The sequence below is a fragment of the Aquarana catesbeiana genome, linkage group LG02, assembly GCF_042186555.1.
Source record: "Aquarana catesbeiana isolate 2022-GZ linkage group LG02, ASM4218655v1, whole genome shotgun sequence".
NCBI lineage: Eukaryota > Metazoa > Chordata > Amphibia > Anura > Ranidae > Aquarana > Aquarana catesbeiana.
In genome coordinates, this window is record NC_133325.1 from 53,187,420 (window position 1) to 53,206,552 (window position 19,133).

Consider the following 19,133-nt stretch of genomic DNA (forward strand, 5'->3'; position numbering starts at 1 on the left):
AAGATTGCGGGTGGGGTGGGGGTTTGTCTGTTGCCTGAACATTGTGGAGCTAAAAATGGTCTCCTTTATTTAGTTTGAGTTTCATCAACTGCGTTTTTTTTTTCTTTTTTTCTTTTTTTTTTTTATTGTTTTTTTTTCACTCTACAGGCAATAACGGAAAAGGTAATGAAATGCCAAGTGGATATCATGAAGCCATAATAGCTCCTATACTTCCCAGAGAGAACTGCACTCCATCCATCCCTGGGCTGTCTGATGGCGGAGAACTTGTGGCATGTGGGGAGGAGGAGGATTTGGAGAGGGAGCAGAGAGAGAATTCTGTGCTGCATCCCACATGGCTTCATAGAAAGACAACGTGGCAGGGTGGGGGGAGGAGGAGAGGGCCGAAAACTTCCAGAAAACTTCCATTAACCCTACACGTCTGCAAGGAGAAACCTTCCAGAAGATTGTTCTACTGCTAGAAAATCCATTGATTGTGTTTCACACATATATTGTTATTGCATTGCTATTTGGTAGCTCATAATAACACGTATTAAAAAACAATCACTGGGGACCGCTAAAGAAGAATCCCTTCCCCGCACCCTCCACCTATCAGTGCCCACCAGTGCCGCATTTCAGTGCCACCTGTTAGTGCCCATCAGTCCTATTAGTGTGTTTTTACCTTTAGTGTAAAAACATACCTATGCATCTTTGCCCCTATGTGTTTTTCACTGAAACGTGTTGTTGCGCATTTTCAAAGTGCAATGCACTGTTCAACATTCTAATGCCATTCATCTTGCACATGAGCAGAAGTAAAGGCACTTGACCTATCTCTCTAATGGTCAAGGTCCTTCGATGGCATCACGCCAGTCTTTGGGCATCTACATTGGCTGGCATAGGATGACGTAACTCCTGCGCAATGCTCAGATGTGGGTCATACCGGCACACAGGGACCATGCCAGCGGTGCAGCTCAGTTTACATGTTGCAGAAGACTGTGAGCAGATAGGTGGGTGTAATTTATACTGGGGTCTGGGTTCAGCTCCCATCAGGAACACAAGCCGCATGGAGTTTGTACATTCTACCTATATGTGTGTTTATCCTCCAGGTGCTTTGCTTTTCTCCCACAATCTAAAGTTATGCTTGTAGGTTAACCTTGGCTCACACCAGTGCAATTTTTAGTACATTTTATATTTTACAGAAAAGCACTAAAGTCCATTTAACGTGGCTACTGTGGATCTAGTTCACATCTGTGCCTTTCCACCTGACATCTTTCAATATCTATAGAGCCAGAAGAAAGTTATGGGGGGTAATAATACAGCCGACTGGGGTGGCTTTCAGAATTCAGTAGACGCAGTGCAATGTTTGTCAATCTTTGTAACCCACAGGTTGAGTAAATAAAATCAGTATATGGCCAACTCAAGACTGTAAGCTCCTGTGGTGCAGAGACTGGTTCTATACAAGGCTGTGTAGATAGTGTCACCTATATCATTAGCATTATACACTGCCCCATTCCTCTGTATTTGTACAGCTGGGTCACATTTGGTAGAAAGTGTCACCGTCTGCTACTACCACCCAAGTCATCTATGATGAGTCTGAAAAGGGAATGTGTTCCCTGAAAGAGCTCTTTCTTATGCAGCAGTTCAATGAATTGTTAAAAACAACCCTTATTCTGAAGTTTAGATATGGCCATTTATACATAGTCCCATTCACCATACCTGTGGGTTCCCTTTGGAAGCTGGGAACCACTATAGGGGACACCACTACTCTTGTGATCTCCACTTACTTCCAGGTCCTGTGCCAAGCAACACAAAAAAACCATGTCAATGCATCTCAACTCAACTGCATTTAGCGCTGATATCAAGTGGAGGATCAAAGGGGATTTAGCGTTGATTACCAGTTATACATTTTACCTAAAACACTCACTGTCCACCAGCTGCAGCTCTCCTATTGGCCAGCCTCAGCTTCCCTATCACCCAGTCCAAGTTTCCTGTCCCCAAACCTCAGCTTCCCCGTCCACCAGCTTCAGCTCCCTTGTCCGCCAGCCTCAACTCCCCTGTCCGCCAGCCTCTGCTCCCCTGTCCGCCAGCCACTGCTCCCCTGTCCGCCAGCCTCTGCTCCCCTGTCCCCCAGCCTCAGTTTCCTGTCTGGCAGCCCCAGCTCCCCTGTCCGCCAGCCTCATCTCCCCTGTCAGCCAGCCTCACCTTCCCTATCTGCCAGCTTCAGCTCTCCTGTCAGCTAGCCTCAGCTCCCCTGTCAGTCAGTCTCAGCTCCCTTGTCCACCAGCCTCAGCTCCCCTGTCCGCCAGCCTCAGCTCCCTTGTCCACCAGCCTCAGCTCCCCTGTCTGCCAGACTCTGCTCCCTTGTCCGCCAACCTCAGCTCCCTTGTCCGCCAGCCTCAGCTCCCCTGTCCGCCAGCCTCAGCTCCCTTGTCCGCCAGCCTCAGATCCCCTGTCCGCCAACCTCAGCTCCCCTGTCAGCCAGCCTCACCTCCCCTGTCCGCCAGCCTAAGTTTCCTGTCCACCAGCCTCAGCCCCCCTGTCCCCCAGCCTCAGTTTCCTTTCTGCCAGCCCTAGCTCCCCTGTCCGCCAGCCTCAGCTCCCCCTTCAGCCAGCCTCATCTCCCCTGTCAGCCAGCCTCACCTTCCCTATCTGCCAGCCTCAGCTCCCCTGTCAGCCAGCCTTAGCTCTCGTCAGCCAGCCTCACCTTCCCTATCTGCCAGCCTCAGATCCCCTGTCAGCCAGCCTCAACTTCTCTGTCTGCCAGCCTCAGATCCCCTGTCAGCCAGCCTCACCTTCCCTATCTGCCAGCCTCAGATCCCCTGTCTGCCAGCCTCACCTTCCCTATCTGCCAGCCTCAGCTCCACTGTCCGCCAGCCTCAGCCACCCTGTCCGCCAGCTTCAGCTCCCCTGTCCGCCAGCCTCATCTTCCCTTTCCACCAGCCTCAGGTTCCCTGTCCAGAAGCCTCAGCTCCCCGGTCCGCCAGCCTCAGCTTCCCGGTTTGCCAGCCTTAACCTCCCTGTCCACCAGCCTCAGTTCCCTGTCCACCAGCCTCAACTTCCCCGTGTAACAGCCTTAACTTCCCTGTCTGACAGCCTCAACTTCCCTTTCTGCCATCCTCAACTGCTCTGTCTGCCATCCTGAACTTCTCTGTCTGCCATCCTGAACTTCTCTGTCTGCCATCCTCAACTTCTCTGTCTGCCATCCTGAACTTCTCTGTCTGCCATCCTCAACTTCCCTGTCTGCCATCCTCAACTTCCCTGTCTGCCATCCTCAACTTCCCTGTCTGCCATCCTCAACTTCCCTGTCTGCCATCCTCAACTGCTCTGTCTGCCATCCTCAACGGCTCTGTCTGCCATCCTCAACTTCTCTGTCTGCCATCCTCAGCACTCCTGTCCACCAGCTGCAGCTCCCTTGTCCACGAGCCACAGCTCCTCTGTCTCTGCCCCTTGCAATGTGCTGCCATTGTTTTTAGCACTAAGGCATTGTAATGCACTGTTTTGGTTAAATAAAAGGGTACAATGTACAATTTTTTTTTACAACATTTAGGGCTTGTTGACACAAGCAGCCAGGCATCAGTAAAACCAGACAGTTGAGCTGTGGTTTTACCGACCCTTATCTGCTCACCTGAAAGCAGACATGCAGCCGCCCAGGGCTGTACAGTGCCTTGAAAAAGTATTCACACCCCTTGAAATTTTCCACATTTTGTCATGTTACAACCAAAAACCTAAATGTATTTTAGTAGGATTGTACGTGATAGACCAACACACACTGGCACATAATTCTGAAGTGGAAGGAAAATGATAAGTGTTTTTAAAAATGTTTTACAAATAAATATGTAAAAAGTGTGATGTACATTTGTATTCAGCCCCCCTGAGTCAATACTTGTACAACCACCTTTCACTGCAATTACATCTGCAAGTCTTTTTGGGGATGTCTCTACCAGCTTTGCACATCTAGAGAGTGACCTTTTTGCCCATTCTTCTTTGCAAAATAGTTGTAGCTCTGTCAGATTGGATGGAGAGCGTCTGTGAACATCAATTTTCAAGTCTTGCCACAGATTCTCAATTGGATTTAGGTCTGGACTTTGACTGGGCAATTCTAACACATGAATATGCTTTGATCTAAACCATTCTATTGTATCTCTGGCTGTATATTTAGGGTTGTTGTCCTGCTAGAATGTGAACCTCCGTCCCAGTCTCAAGTCTTTTGCAGACTCTAACAGATTTACTTCTAAGATTGCCCTGTATTTTGCTCCATCCATCTTCCCATCAACTCTGACCAGCTTCCCTGTCCCTGCTAAGAAAAGCATCCCCACAACATGATGCTGCCACCACCATGTTTCACAGTGGGGATGGTGTATTCAGGGTGATGTGCAGTGTTAGTGTTCCACCACACATAGCGTTTTGCTTTAAAGCCAAAAAGTTCAATTTTGGTCTCATCTGACCAGAGCACCTTCTTTCACATGTTTGCTGTGTCCTCCACATGGCTTCTTGCAAACTGCGAACGGGACTTCTTATGCTTTATTTCATCAATGACTTTCTTCTTGCCACTCTTCCATAAAGACCAGATTTATGGAGTGTAGGACTAATAGTTGTCCTGTGGACAGATTCTCCCACCTGAGCTGTGGATCTCTGCAGCTCCTCCAGAGTTACCATGGGCCTCTTGGCTGCTTCTCTGATGAATGCTCTCCTTGCCCGGCCTGTCAGTTTAGGTGGACAGCCTTGTCTTGGTAGGTTTGCAGTTGTACCATTCTCTTTCCATTTTCAGATGATGGATTGAACAGTGCTTTGTGATAAGTTCAAAGATTGGCATATTTGTTTTATAACTTAACCCTACTTTAACCACTTGCTTACCGGGCACTTAAACCCCCCTCCTATCCAGACCAATTTTCAGCTTTCGGCGCTGACTCACTTTGAATGACAATTGCGTGATCATACAACACTGTACCCAAATGAAATTTTTATCATTTTTTCACCACAAATAGAGCTTTCTTTTGGTGGTATTTGATCACCTCTGCGGTTTTTACTTTTTATTAAAAAAATGTAAAAAACTGAATTTTTTTTTAAAAAAAAGTTTATTTTTTTATATTTTGTTTTAAAAAATTTTAAACGGGTAATTTTTCTCCTTCATTGATGTACGCTGATGAGGCGGCAGTGATGAGCACTGATAGGCGGCAGTGATGGGCACTGATGGGTGGCAGTGATGGGCACTGATGGGTGGCAGTGATGGGCAGCACTGGCAGGTGGCACTGATTGGCACTACAGGTGGGCATTGATAGGTGGTACTTGTGGGCACTGATAGGTGGCACTGTGGGCACTGTTAGGTGGCACTGTGGGCACTGTTAGGTGGCACTGTGGGCACTATTAGGTGGCACTGTGGGCACTATTAGGTGGCACTTTTATTGGGCACTGATGAGGCAGATGTGCCTCTTCCACTTGGGGACCGATGTCCCTCACATCCGATCCGGTGATCGGCTTTTTTTTCTACTCGCGCTGTCAGCGTGAGTAAAAAAAAAAAACGATTACCGATCTTTTGTTTACATCATGTGATCAGCTGTCATTGGCTGACAGCTGATCACATGGTAAGGGGCCGGGACCGGCCCCTTACACAGATCGGTGATCAGCCGAGTCTCAGTGACTCGGTGATCACAATGCGCCCGGCGCGCGCCCTGCAGGGCGCGCGCAGGGAGCGTGCACAGGGGAGGACATCATATGACGTCCTCCCGGGAATGTAGGTCCGCGCTGTAGCCGTCATTCGGCTATAGCGCGGATGCCAAGCGGTTAAACTTCTCCACAAATATATCCCTGACCTGTCTGGTGTGTTCCTTGGCCTTCATGATGCTGTTTGTTCACTAATGTTCTCTAACAAACCTCTGAGGGCTGCACAGAACAGCTGTATTTATACTGAGATTACATTACACACAGGTGGACTCTATTTATTAATTAGGTGACTTCTGAGGGCAATTGGTTCCACTAGATTTAGTTAGGGATATCAGAGTAAAGGGGGCTGAATATAAATGCATATTTATTTGTAAAAAATTTTGAAAACCATTTATCATTTTCATTCCACTTCACAATTATGTGCCACTTTGTGTTGGTCTAGCACATAAAATCCCAATAAAATACATTTACGTTTTTGGTTGTAACATGACAAAATGTGGAAAATTTCAAGGGGTATGAATACTTTTTCAAGGCACTGTATACATCATGGGCAAAACGCTGTGCTTTTCAGACGCAGCAAACAGCCTCACCACCATTTACCCGCCACCACATAAAATACAATTGCATTGCGATGCTGTGACATTTGCCGGGTTAAATTAGGCAGTGAGGAGGCTTCATAACACCTCCTCACCACCCAACAAATACCCTCTGATTGCTCTTCAGAGGGCATCGCACGTGTAAACGAGCCTTTGGGGTACATTGCCAGTACATTTTCAAGGCACTGCCTTAACTAACCCAACATACAATAATGTGTCACCTAACACGTGTTAACTCACAGCAAATAATTGCATGTGGCGGCCTTCATCTTGCTTTTCCTTTAATATCATCCGAGACAGAAATGAATAATCCCATTGAGCTGCAGGAGGTCCGAGCTGTGACCTCCATACAGTACAGTGTAATATGCTGCAATGGAGGGAGGGCTCAGCATCTGAAAGACATCTTGTAGGTATTTTGTTAACCCCCTCCCCCTTTACCCCCGAGGTAACACGCAGACGTCTAGAAAGTTCTGCACATTAAAGAAGTGCTTCAGGTGTTCAAACAAGCTGAGAGCTCCACCAGCAATCTACACCATAAAACATCTCCTTTCTAAGGTCAGAACAAGGCCTATAGAAATTCAAATAAATCACAGTTAGAGCATTGTGAGATCAATAAGGGGACCATTCACACTAGAGCATCATATTGCACAGCAAATCACATTAAATGCATCCGCGTGATATGGTGGCATTAATTTACATTGCTGTGCATGCATCAATGTAATGCACATGAATGGCAAAGTGTGAATGGGCCCAGCCAGCTGAGAACCATTATATTATGGTACATTGCAACCTTGCTTGCTTGTTGCACTGACTACACTGATCGCTTCAGAAAGGTGCAGCATACACTCACAGTAAGGATGAGCTCCGGCGTGTTCGCATGCTGCACGTGTAGAGCCCGCCAGGAAGTCGGCACGGCGCAGCACTAATCACAGGCAGTGAGACATTTCCCAATCTCTGCAGCCGCACATCGGGAAATGTCTCACTGCTTGTGATTAGCGCTGCGCCGTGCTGACTTCCTGGTGGGCGCTGCACGTGCAGCATGCGAACACACCGGAGCTCATCCTTAACTCACAGTAACCAGGGTTCAGTTATCTTAGGTCTCTTACCCTGTTTCCCTGAAAATAAGACCTAGCGTGATTGTCGGTGATGGCTGCAATATAAGCCCTACCCCCCAAATAAGCCCTAGTTAAAGTCCTTGTAGGTCTTGTTTTCAGGGTAGGGCTTATTTTTGGGGAAACAGGGTAGGGCTTATATTGCAGCCATCACTGACAATCACGCTAGGTCTTATTTTCGGGGAAACAGGGTAGGTCCCCCCCACTGCCACTTGATTTGGCAAAATACACCTGGCTGGAGCTGTACAAGGCGGTTTGCAGAATTTTTAATGAGGGATGCAGTGAGACAGGCTGTACCACCTTTGAGCTTATTGAGGTCAGGCTGCAACCGTGTGCAAGCTTGAATTTGCGGCACGGTAGAGCGGCATTATAGGGCGATATAACACTTCCTCACCGCCTGTCAAAAGCCCTGTGACAAGCAATCCAAATCTATATTCATGTTGTAAAGCGCTGCTCAAACTGTTGGCGCTATATAAATCCTGTATAATAATAATATAATAATAATATATTTCTCTTCAGAGGGCACCGCAGTCCAAAGCAAGTGTAAAACAGCCCGTAAACCCAAAAACAAACATTTTATATATTGCAGATGACACAAGAATTGCATCTCAGAACATCTGGTTGAGTCTCTAGAGCAGGGCCCTCTGATTCGTACTTTATTAAATTGTATTGTAATTGTACTGACTGCCCTTATGTTGTAAAGCACTGCGTAAACTCTTGGCACTATATAAATCCTGTATAATAATAATAATAATAATAATAATAGATGTGGCAGCTGAATTACTTTTTTTTTTCAGTCTTTGTTTCTTTATTTCAACCTGGTGATCCTGTCATTACCAAACTTCCTCTCCTAGGGTGACAACGCTCACTGTACTGTATCTATAAAGAAACAACGTTGTCACCCTAGGACAGCAAGTTTGTCAGGTCCATAGAACGAGCAAAAATTGATTTTACATGTTAAAATAATTTATTACAAAGCATCGTTTCCTTGCTTTAATTTTTTAATGGAGCAAATCTTTTATGGCATGCCTGCTGCTTTGGCCAAAGAAATCTGTGCAATCGATTTTGTGTTGAATCAGTCGATGGAACGTCTAATCTGCAGGCTATGAGGGCCAATCTCTGCATCCCTCATATAACAATCCAGATACAAGTATCCATTGTCAGGGAAAGGAATGTCAGGGGTTGTCTCAAGCAAGCTGAGGGGCTGGAATCACAGGAGGAGAGCTGGAGACGTCAGAGGGCGAAGGGAGGGGCGCATCAAAGTCCCTCATTTAAATAAAGTTTTCCAAACTTCCAGAACTTTCCTCTGCAGGGTATATAGGCTGGGCTGTTGGATGAACAGGGCATAGACACACAGGCAAAGAGGAGGACAGCTCAGGAGAGGCACAGCTCTATAGCTTCCACTATTGAGGTATGTCACCTATAGCCATCCTTACTGGGGAGGGGGGGTCTGGGCTCTGACTACAGTATAGTTCTGCACACTGGAATCCATAGCTCGATTCATGCGGAATAATTGCTGCATCAGCTGGTTTGTGCTTGGCTTCCATTGCATGGATATAATACTAACTGCACCGCATACTTCTATAGAGTTGTTACAATGCATTTGCAAATTGGGAATAAATACGGTAATAAATGCGTTGCATGGAGCAGTGGTGATGATAGCAGCCAGTGAGATCTCACTTTAAAGACAAATTCTCGTTGATTGTTATATAATATTGCACTATACATTGCTCTTTGCATGGATGTATGTATGTTATAAACTGGCCATGCACATGTGTTAGCACATTCTGCATGCAAATTTCAATCGGGGCGATTGGAGAGCACTGAGGAAAGAGCTGGGGACCTACTTAGCCATATTGCCATAAAAATTTTATTGGAAGGCTTTCAAGTGTGATGTCCATAGAGGTGGCCCATAGAATCGTGGAGAGCTGGACCCGTCTGAACAGATATATAATACTTACACGTATGTTAGATGATGCCACGGTTAAGAGCAATTATTTTGCAAACCTATGGTTGCATTATAGCCAGTCAAAGGCTTCACTGCTTATACTGTACTTTTATAATCCAATATTATAGTTGGAAACATGTTGGGAAGAATCAAAAGGAAACTTCCCTACAATTGAAGAAAATGGCGATGCCCTTCCTAGACCACCTACCATTGCACTTTGCATGCTGCCCTTTACCTAGTTGGATATTCCACAGGCTATAGTGTGGGATGGGTAGTGAGGGTGGGTTGTCCTGCAGGATTCTTGACAATGCAAATTGCATGTATAGAAAGGCAACCCAGCTCCTACTGTTATGCTTGGGCATCCAAGGTAGAGTTGCCACCTCATCCCTTTAAACCCGAACACCTTTGAATTACACAAGTTCTGAGGCTAATTAAATACAGATAAGGCACCAAGTGAGTTTAATTACCACCTTAATCAGCCACAGAACCTGTGTAATTAATATGTGTTCGGGTTTAAAGGGATGAGGTGGCAACCCTAATCCAAGGATGAATTCACTTTTACTGCTCCATCAATGCTTGCTGGGATTTGTAGTTTTACCAATCCCAGCTAAAGCTCCCCACCCATGTTACAATATGATTGTACAATTTCCTTTGGATCGAACAGCACCTGTGTTGTACAAGAGCCTACCTTATTGGATATCGACTGAATAGATAGTTTAGCTCATTACAAAATTTTGGTAAATCTAAAAATAGTTTGGTCAGATTCTTGTAACGCATATAGTGACCCTAAAGCTGGCCATACATTATACAATTTTCTTATTCAATTTCCTTTGGATTTACCTTCAACTATGTAGTGCAAGAGTCTGCCTGATTGGATATAGACTGAATAGATAGTTTAGCTAGGTCCACATATTACAAAATTTTGGTAAATCTAAAAATTGTACTGTCAGATTCTTGTAACATGTATAGTGACTAAAGCTAGCCATACATTATATAATTTTCCTATTTCATTTCCTATAGATTTACCTTCAACTATGTGGTGCAAGGGTCTGCCTGATTGAATATAGATTGAATAGATAATTTAGCTACATGCTCATATTACAAAATTTTGGTAAATCTAGAATTGTACAGGATAGATACTTGTAACAAGTATAGTAACTCTTATTCAGCAAGGTAAAGAGTATTAATTGTTTCTCTACCACACTGGGGTTGATTTTCTAAAACTTAAGTGTGCAAAATCTGGTGCAACTTTGCATATAAACCAATCAGCTTCCAGATTTCTTTGTCAAAATGTAATTGAAGAAGCTGAAGTAAGCAGCTAATTGGCTACTATGCACAGCTGCACCAGATTTTGCACTCTTCAGTTTTTGTACATTTCATGTAACACAACCTTATCTAACCCCCTGCAATAACTGGATGGCCAAACATTATACAACTTTCCTTTAGATTAAAGCAGGAGGTTGTATAAGGTTTGTTACATAATGAGTTCTGCAGTATGGTAGAGTGCAGTAATCCATGGCATCCAGTTCATCTTCCTTACCAGATTGGTCCCTTGGGATTGCTGCATTAAACACATCATCAATACTCATTACCTTGCTGAATAAGTCTAATTGTCAATACGTGGGATTCCTTGGGCTTAGCAAATACAGCTATACCAAGAGCAATGATAGTGTAATAATGAATGGTGAGGTTTGATTGCTATGGGATGCTCCATAGTGTGCCGAAGAAATACCTTTGCTTTAGAAGAAAACACGATGATGAACGCAATAACAAGCAAAAATTGTTAACAACATCAGGCAGGAGATGGCTGTTTTGCTTAGTGTTTTGTCTATTGTTCAGTCACACTACACATCCTTTTCCTTTGTTATTCTTTTTTTATTTTCCATGAGATCATAGACATCAAGGGCTGTGCTGGACGAGACAATGCTGGGATACATTATGGCTAGAAATGGATAAACACATAGAGAACATTCAGACTATGCCACATCAGCACCCCCCCCCCCCCCCCACCCATTTCTGCCCCCTCCCTCCAATCCTGCCAGCACTAATATTATCCGGCCACTAGGGGCAGTGGCATTAAGAACCACAGAAGGGTCTCATTGACATACAACAGTGCTTCTACATCTGCTGGTGCTAAATTGTGTTCTGTGGCAATCTGCTTCATTTGTCTGTTTCTTTCAGAATGAAAATTGCAAAAGTTGACCTCACTAAGAATCTCTATAAAGGTATATCGAATCCACATTCTCATCTCTTTCTCAGTACTGGGTGTGATCCCAAGCTGCTCTGGGCTTGGAGAACAGTAGTCAACCATAAATGAAGGTCATTTGAAAATAGTTCATGCAGCTTATCCAAAACCATTAATTTGTTTTCCTTTTGCAGGATAAAAGCAGACGATCTTTGCATATATCCCCTATTGCTGATGCATGGGGGGGTATCTCACTTGAGATGGGGGAAGTGAGATAGGATGCAAAGAGTTGTCATCAGATTAGCTGGTTGATAGGAGTAGATGTTCCTTTTTAATTTTAAAAGTGAGAAACATTTTCTAAATCTATTCCAAATTGGTGTTCCAATTGCCATGGCATGCCATGTCCTGTCTCCAGCGTGAAGATTATTGCTTTTAAATTCCATGTCCTGTCTATGACTTAAAATTAGTTTTGGATGGGCTTTTTTATTGCAAAAGTTGGCATAGAGCATAGTACGAGTGACTCAGACACTAGATTTAGTTGCTCACTGTGAAACTAAAGCCCCAGGCTATTTAATTTAGCTGACATGCAGGGCGGGGCAGCATCAGTTAAATTCAATGCCTTATTAAGTTCTTTATTTCATTTCATGTTTTAAATAGTGGGATGGGGTGTGTGTTTAAATGCACAATAATCAAGTAAATAAAAATAGGATTTTTATTATTACCTTTTTTCAGTTTGGGCAAAAATGCCTTTGACCAACATTAGTTACTCTTTTTTTTTAATTTGTGGACTAATTGTTGGCGAATTCCAGTCTAAACCCAATTTGCAGGTTTATATTCACTCCACCCCCAAGGCAGGGAAGAGAATGGGTGTGTCTTCACCAGAGGAACATGTGATGTATTAATGCAATAACAAGACAAACTAGCAGCCAAATTTACATGTATTTTTTTTTTATTTTAGATTTTTGGGGTTCTACACTTACATTTTGCTTTTAATTACAACCTAAAATAAACAATTATAAAAATAAAAAGCCAAGATTATCCACAAGTAAAAAACATACACAAAAAGCAAGGCAAGACAAAGAGCTTGCATTGTGCTTAAGCTTTCATGGATTACTTTTATTCTCATCTGACCTCCAACATTTTAATGGTGAAAGGAAAATATGTAATTATATGCCACAATTGTCCTTAATGTTTGAATGTTCTTCTCTTCTTTTTCAGAGTTGCATCACTGCTTCCAACAATTAAAAGCACCATGTGGATGATCAAATTATTGGTTCTTGGCCTCCTGTTCGCTGTGGATGCAGCAGTAAATAAGAAAGCAGTGGAGAATGTAGCCAAAGAGGCTCCTGCAGAGAAGAAGATCAGTGAACATGCCAGTACCATTGCTGACCGAAGTGCTAACCTGGCATTCAACCTCTATCAAACCATGGCCAAGGACAAAAATGTTGAGAACATCCTGCTCTCACCAGTTGTGGTGGCTTCTTCTCTTGGTCTGGTGAACCTTGCCGGCAAAGCCAGCACTGCCGCCCAGGCCAAGGCAGTCCTTAGCGTTGACAAGCTGAGTGATGACCTTGTCCATGCTGGCCTGGCCGAGCTCCTTAACGAAGTTAGTAATTCCACTGTCCGTAATGTCACCTGGAAAATTGGAAACCGTCTCTATGGCCCAAGCTCCATCAGCTTCTCTGATGACTTTGTGAAGAACAGCAAAAAGCACTACAACTACGAACACTCCAAGATTAACTTCCGAGACAAGAGAAGCGCCCTTAAGTCCATCAATGAGTGGGCCACTCAGACTACCGATGGCAAGCTTCCTGAGGTGACCAGTGATGTGGCGAAGACTGATGGAGCCCTCATTGTCAACGCCATGTTCTTCAAGCGTAAGTATTCAAGGCAAATAGGCTTTGTCTAAAGAAATTCTCTATTTGGAATGTTCATGATAATTAAAGCTGTGTTTTATTCCATAGCTCACTGGGATGAGAAGTTCCACCACAAGATGGTTGACAACCGTGGCTTCATGGTGACCCGCTCTTTCACCGTGTCTGTCCCCATGATGCACCGCACAGGTATGTTAAAATAAAAATCATGATGACAATAGGAATTATTATTCCTCATGAGATACTATATTATTTAAATGTAAGACTTTAAAAACTCAGGAGTTTAAGCCCAGCTCCATGTTTTTTTTTATGGTGGGTAATCTTTAGAAACTCAGATTTTACGGGTATTTGTGACTGCACTGTAGAGTCACTTAAACATAAAAGTAGGAGTGCAGATAAAAGGGAGACCGACAGCAATAGCAGATGAGAAATTGTAACCCTTATTGACTTTTCCCACAATGAAAAAAAGTGCTGGCTTGAGTTTGGCTTTAAAAATGTTCTAATCTTTTTAGATATTTCTTATTAAAACTTCAGAGAGGCTCTCTCGTTGTTTCAGGGGCCATAATTCATTGCAACATATCTATGCTCTAAGTTTCCATGGATAGGGCATAACCATGAATATCACCCATTTTATTAGCATATATGACATAGTAATCATGGAGTTCTTGAAGCATTTTTAATGTGTCCGGCAAGCATGAAACATATCCTATGGTTACCATCTCTTGTGAATCCTATGGTTACCATGTCTGTGACTTTGCCTTTAGGTTTGTACAATTACTATGAGGATGAGACCCATAGCCTTCAAATCCTGGAGATGCCCCTGGCCCACAAGTTGTCCAGTGTGGTCTTCATTATGCCTTACCATGTAGAACCCATGGAGAGACTGGAGAAACTCCTGACCAGAGAACAGGTCAAAACCTGGCTTGGGAAGATGCAGAAGAGGGCAGTTGCAGTGTCCTTGCCCAAAGTCAACCTGGAAGTCAGTCATGATCTTCAGGTAAGTCCAGCTCTATGATTCATCAAGATTCAAACCAAACATTTAGCTTTAACATTACATTTTTAAAACCCAACCATTTATCTAATTTGTACCATATAATCAAACCAACCATACGCACCACCCAACTCTTCATATGTATTATTTCTTGTACTCAACCCCACCTGAATATCTGAATGAAATCCAAACAAAATATTTGGCCTCAGGTGTAAAAGCAAACATTCATTTACACCATCTAATCTGCTGACATGCAGTATTTTAGGTATACCCTTCCACCATCTTTGATTAATATGTAGAATCTGACCTTTATCTTCATCATTCTATGCATTGAGATATCTAACCAGTCACTTTGCCCATAAGATTATTTAAGGTACCCTTACCAATTATATAACTCCACTTTTACAATAGTTAAATCCAACAGCCTCAGCCAAACTAATAATTTCCATCACTTACATGTTCATCCCATCAATTAAACTTCAGTCTGTTATTTCAGTGCCAAGTTTTCAACTCCACCATTAAAAAAAGTACCCCTAAAGTTTAACATATTCAATGGGACTCATTTGGTTTACCATAGCACCTGGTATTTCCAAAATTTCAACCCTTCAAGACAAACATTCAACTCTGTTAACATCTTTGTGCTGCAAATGAATACACTTATTTTTTGAGAGAACTTGAAGTGTGGAAGCTATGTCAACAAAAGGAAAGCAAAGGAAGCAAATCCCACTCCAAATCTGTTTAGAATAATCATCAGAGGCAGCAGTGCCTTTTGATCAGTGGTTTTCAACCTCAGTCCTCAAGTACCCTCCAATGGCCCATGTTTTGGGAACTTCCCTTAGATAAAATAGCTCTTATCAATACCATGTCATTGATATTGATTTAAAGCAGCTGTGCAAAATAAAAGAAAACCTGAAAACATAGCCTGTTGGGGGTACTTGCAAACTGAGGTTGTGAACCACTGCCTAAAGCTGGATACACACTATACAATTTTCTTTAGATTTGTTTCCTTTAGATTTACCAAAACCATATAATATGAGGTCAACCTTAACAGTTTCAATTTGTATGCAATCGGGCAGGCCCTTGCACTGCATGGTTTTGGTAAATCTAAAGGGAATCAAACAACAAAAGTTGTATAGTGTGTATCCAGCTTTAGATGATCTTACATTGCAGATATACAGCTATTAATAATCATGCACAATCACAGATCAGGAAGTACACTGCTATGTTTCAGGAGCAATTCAAAGCAAAAGGTACATTTTTTAGAATACTGCTTTGGCATCATTAAAGTGATATCAAAGTTCGGCTTTTTAAAAAAAAAATAACAAACATGTAATACTTACCTGCTTTGTCTAATGGTTTTGCACAGAGCAGCCCCAATCCTCTTCTTCTCAAGTCCCCCCACCAGCGCTCCTTCCCCATGACCAGTGCCCCCAATAGTAAGCCACTTGCTATGGGGGCACTGGTGTGTGCTTGCTCCCAGGCCCTGCTCTATGTATCCACAAAACACATAGAGCCGCAGCTCAGTCCCTCCCCCTGCTTTCTCCTTATTGGTTCACTGGCTGTGATTGACAGCAGTGAGAGCCAATAGCTCCCCCTGCTGTCTCAGCCCATGAGGAGAGGGAATCCCGGGACAGCCAAGGCTCTGGATTGAGAGGGAGCACAGGTGAGTATTAGGAGGGGGCTGTGGGGGGGGGAGCAGCACACTGAAGGTTTTAACTTCATGCATAGAATGCATGAAGGTAAAAAAACCTTCAGCCGCTTTAACATTTCTAGATGTTCCTTATATCCGACCCTCACCTTTTGCGTTTATGTCCACTTTAACCTCCCTGGCGGTTTTCCCGAGTGTGGCTCGGGGTTAAAATTCAGTACCATTAGCGGTAACCCCGAGCCACACTCGGGATCGCATTGCAGGATCCTGGGGCGGCGTTACTTACCTTGTCCCCGGGATCCTGCGATGTCACCCGCAGTGTCCGAGGGCTCCGTCCTCCTCCGAAGCCTCTCCGTGCCAGGCTCCGTTCCCTGCGAGCGGCGCGACGCACGGGGGCGGAGCCTGGCGGCAAATTTAAAAAAAAAAGTAAAAATCATAACACATACAGTACTGTAATCTTACAGATTACAGTACTGTATGAAATGATTTCACATCCCTTTTGTCCCCAGTGCTTTGTCCTATGCCCTGCATGCAGTTTTATGTGATATACACTGTTCTTTCTGCCTGGAAACTGGAGATTGTCCATAGCAACCAAAAAGTGTCCCTTTACGTCAAAAGTGGCTTTAGATCAGCTAGAAAACAGAAAATTAGAACACTTGCAGAATTGAGCGATAGTGAATTGTGGGGAAATTTATTTTATTACTATTTTTTTTTAATTTTTTAAATTATTTATTTTTATTTATTATATTATAATTATATTTATTATATTATAATATTATATATTATATAATATTAATTATATATTATATATATATTATATTAATTATATATTATAAATATATTTATTATATTATAATTTATGTTTTTGTGTTTCAAACTTTATCATACCCGGGATATCTACTAGACTCTGGTTTGGACAGATTTAAGTGTGTTATTGTTAAGATTTACAGACCTACAATATAAAACACCAAATTTCCATGCAAAATAATTGTACCGCTTTCAGCACCTAAAATCCGAAATAATCATACCGCCAGGGAGGTTAAAGACTGTGTTTATTTTCATTCTAGAAACACCTGGGTGAACTTGGTCTGACCGAAGCCATTGACAAAACCAAGGCTGACCTTTCCAAAATCTCTGGCAAGAAGGATCTCTACTTGGCCAGCCTGTTTCATGCAACTGCCCTGGAGTGGGACACCGATGGAAATCCTTTCGATGCTGACATCTACTCCAGGGAAGAGCTTAAAGCACCAAAGCTCTTCTACGCTGACCACCCCTATGTCTTCCTGATCAAAGACAACAAGACGGACTCCATTCTGTTTATTGGTAGACTAGTCAGGCCAAAAGGTGACAAGATGCGAGATGAATTATAGTACCAAAAAGCAGTGGGGGGTTAGGGTGGTTGGGTAGTTATAAATAAATTCAGGTTTTTTTAATGAAAGGATGGCAGAAAAGAAAACAGCCAAAAAAAAAAAAATGTTGGCATTTGACATCTTGACCTGTTTACAAAAAAGAGAACATTCCACCAAAGCAAAGACTGTTCTCCCGGAGGTTACTCTATTGGACCTTTAGTTTGACATTAAACATCAACCCTGGCCCTTGAAAGCAAACTGTAGGAAAGCTTTGAAGGCCTCACATAAGAGACTGAACTTTCCATTGCAATACTTAACATGTGAGACTCGAGTTCCACTATCTGTCACTGAAGTTTGCCGCTCTAACATGATGCTGTGCTCCGGTGGCCTTTTACATAGTAGCTAATATCTTTTACTAAGCAGATTCTGGGACTTAATGTGAAAGGTCATTTAGTATCAAAGCACTTCTGGCCTCTAGTTAGTGTAAAAAAAGGGAAACAAAAAGCCTCAAAATGTTAGCAGTTGCCTATGGGGTCAAATTTTAGCCTCTTGTTCAATATCAGTCATTATTTCAAATGATTTGCTTTGGGTGTCCTTTCACTTACAGGAAGCCGGCTCTTCTTTCCCCTATTTCAGGGGATTTTGTCTTTTTGTATTGCCCTCTTGCATGTGTCATGTAAGGGGTCAATGGGTAACTGATACCTATGCAATCACTCATTGCACCATGTGTGGTGCAGGTTGAATTTATAAGAATATGCGTGCTTGTCGAGAGGGGTGGGAAGATGTTTTATTTAAATATTAAACAAAAAAAAAACAAAAAAAAAAAATCAAATGGGGATTTTGAATTACTTTCACCATGTGGATTCACAAAATCTTTTCTTTGTAAAAACTACAAACTGTTCAAATGTTCTGTGTGTGTTTTGCAATAAAGTTGTTTAAAAAAAAAAATCACTGTTTATTATTTGAGTGGGGAAGTAGGTGTTTTGGCTGGATAGTGGAAATGCTTGGTTTAACAAATAAAATGCATTTGCTAGGTATACATGAACAGTACACTCTATTAATAATTATTATACATTTTACAGGTCACCCAATATTCACAAAACAAATCATGATTTACACATAATTGAAAATGTGTGAATCTTGGGTGAAAGTTGCACACATCTTGAATGAAAAAAACATTGGTAAATTTGCTCCTATGAGTTTTGCTTACCTTAGCCTCCTTAACCACTTCCCGACCGCCGCACGTATATATACGTCCTAAGTTTGAACGGGGATATCGTTGTTATGGCAGCAGCTAGCTGCCATAACCCCGGTATCCCCGTTTTCGTGCGGCGGCCGGCTTTCAGATAAAAGTGGTCCCTGCGGCGGATTCGCCGCGAGATCACTTTTATCGGTGGCGGGAGAGGGGCCTCCCGCCGCGATCCGGTGCCCTCCGCCGCTTACCGGAGCCGTCGGTAGCGGCGGAGGCGATCGCGTCCTTCTGCCTGGTGTGTCTGGAGACAAGTGAGGCCAAGATGGCGCTCACTCGTCTCCAAGATACTGCTGGGCGGAAGCGACGTCAAAACGTCACTTCCGTCCACGCCTCTTAAAGGCATATTTTTTCAAATGTCATTTTTCTAAATGACTTTTTTTTTTTTTTTTATTGCATTTTAGTGTAAATATGAGATCTGAGGTCTTTTTGACCCCAGATCTCATATTTAAGAGGTCCTGCCATGCTTTTTTCTATTACAAGGGATGTTTACATTCCTTGTAATAGGAATAAAAGTGACACAATTTTTTTTTTTTTTTTAAAC

General features: G+C 43.0%; 1 protein-coding gene across 2 annotated transcripts; it reads left to right on the plus strand.

The window, feature by feature from the left end:
* The first annotated feature begins 8,605 nt into the window (after positions 1–8,605).
* On the plus strand, positions 8,606–18,288 carry SERPINH1 (serpin family H member 1). Of its 2 annotated transcripts, XM_073612891.1 has the most exons (6): positions 8,611–8,756; positions 11,475–11,518; positions 12,697–13,355; positions 13,443–13,541; positions 14,117–14,349; positions 17,059–18,288. In XM_073612891.1, exons 3-6 carry the CDS (start codon positions 12,731–12,733, stop codon positions 17,359–17,361), a joined length of 1,260 nt encoding a protein of 419 aa, XP_073468992.1. In that variant the 5' UTR covers positions 8,611–8,756; positions 11,475–11,518; positions 12,697–12,730; the 3' UTR covers positions 17,362–18,288. The 2 variants fall into 2 exon arrangements, with proteins under 2 accessions (XP_073468993.1, XP_073468992.1); XM_073612892.1 differs by lacking the exon at positions 11,475–11,518 and having other exon boundaries at positions 8,606–8,756.
* Positions 18,289–19,133: the final 845 nt, after the last annotated feature.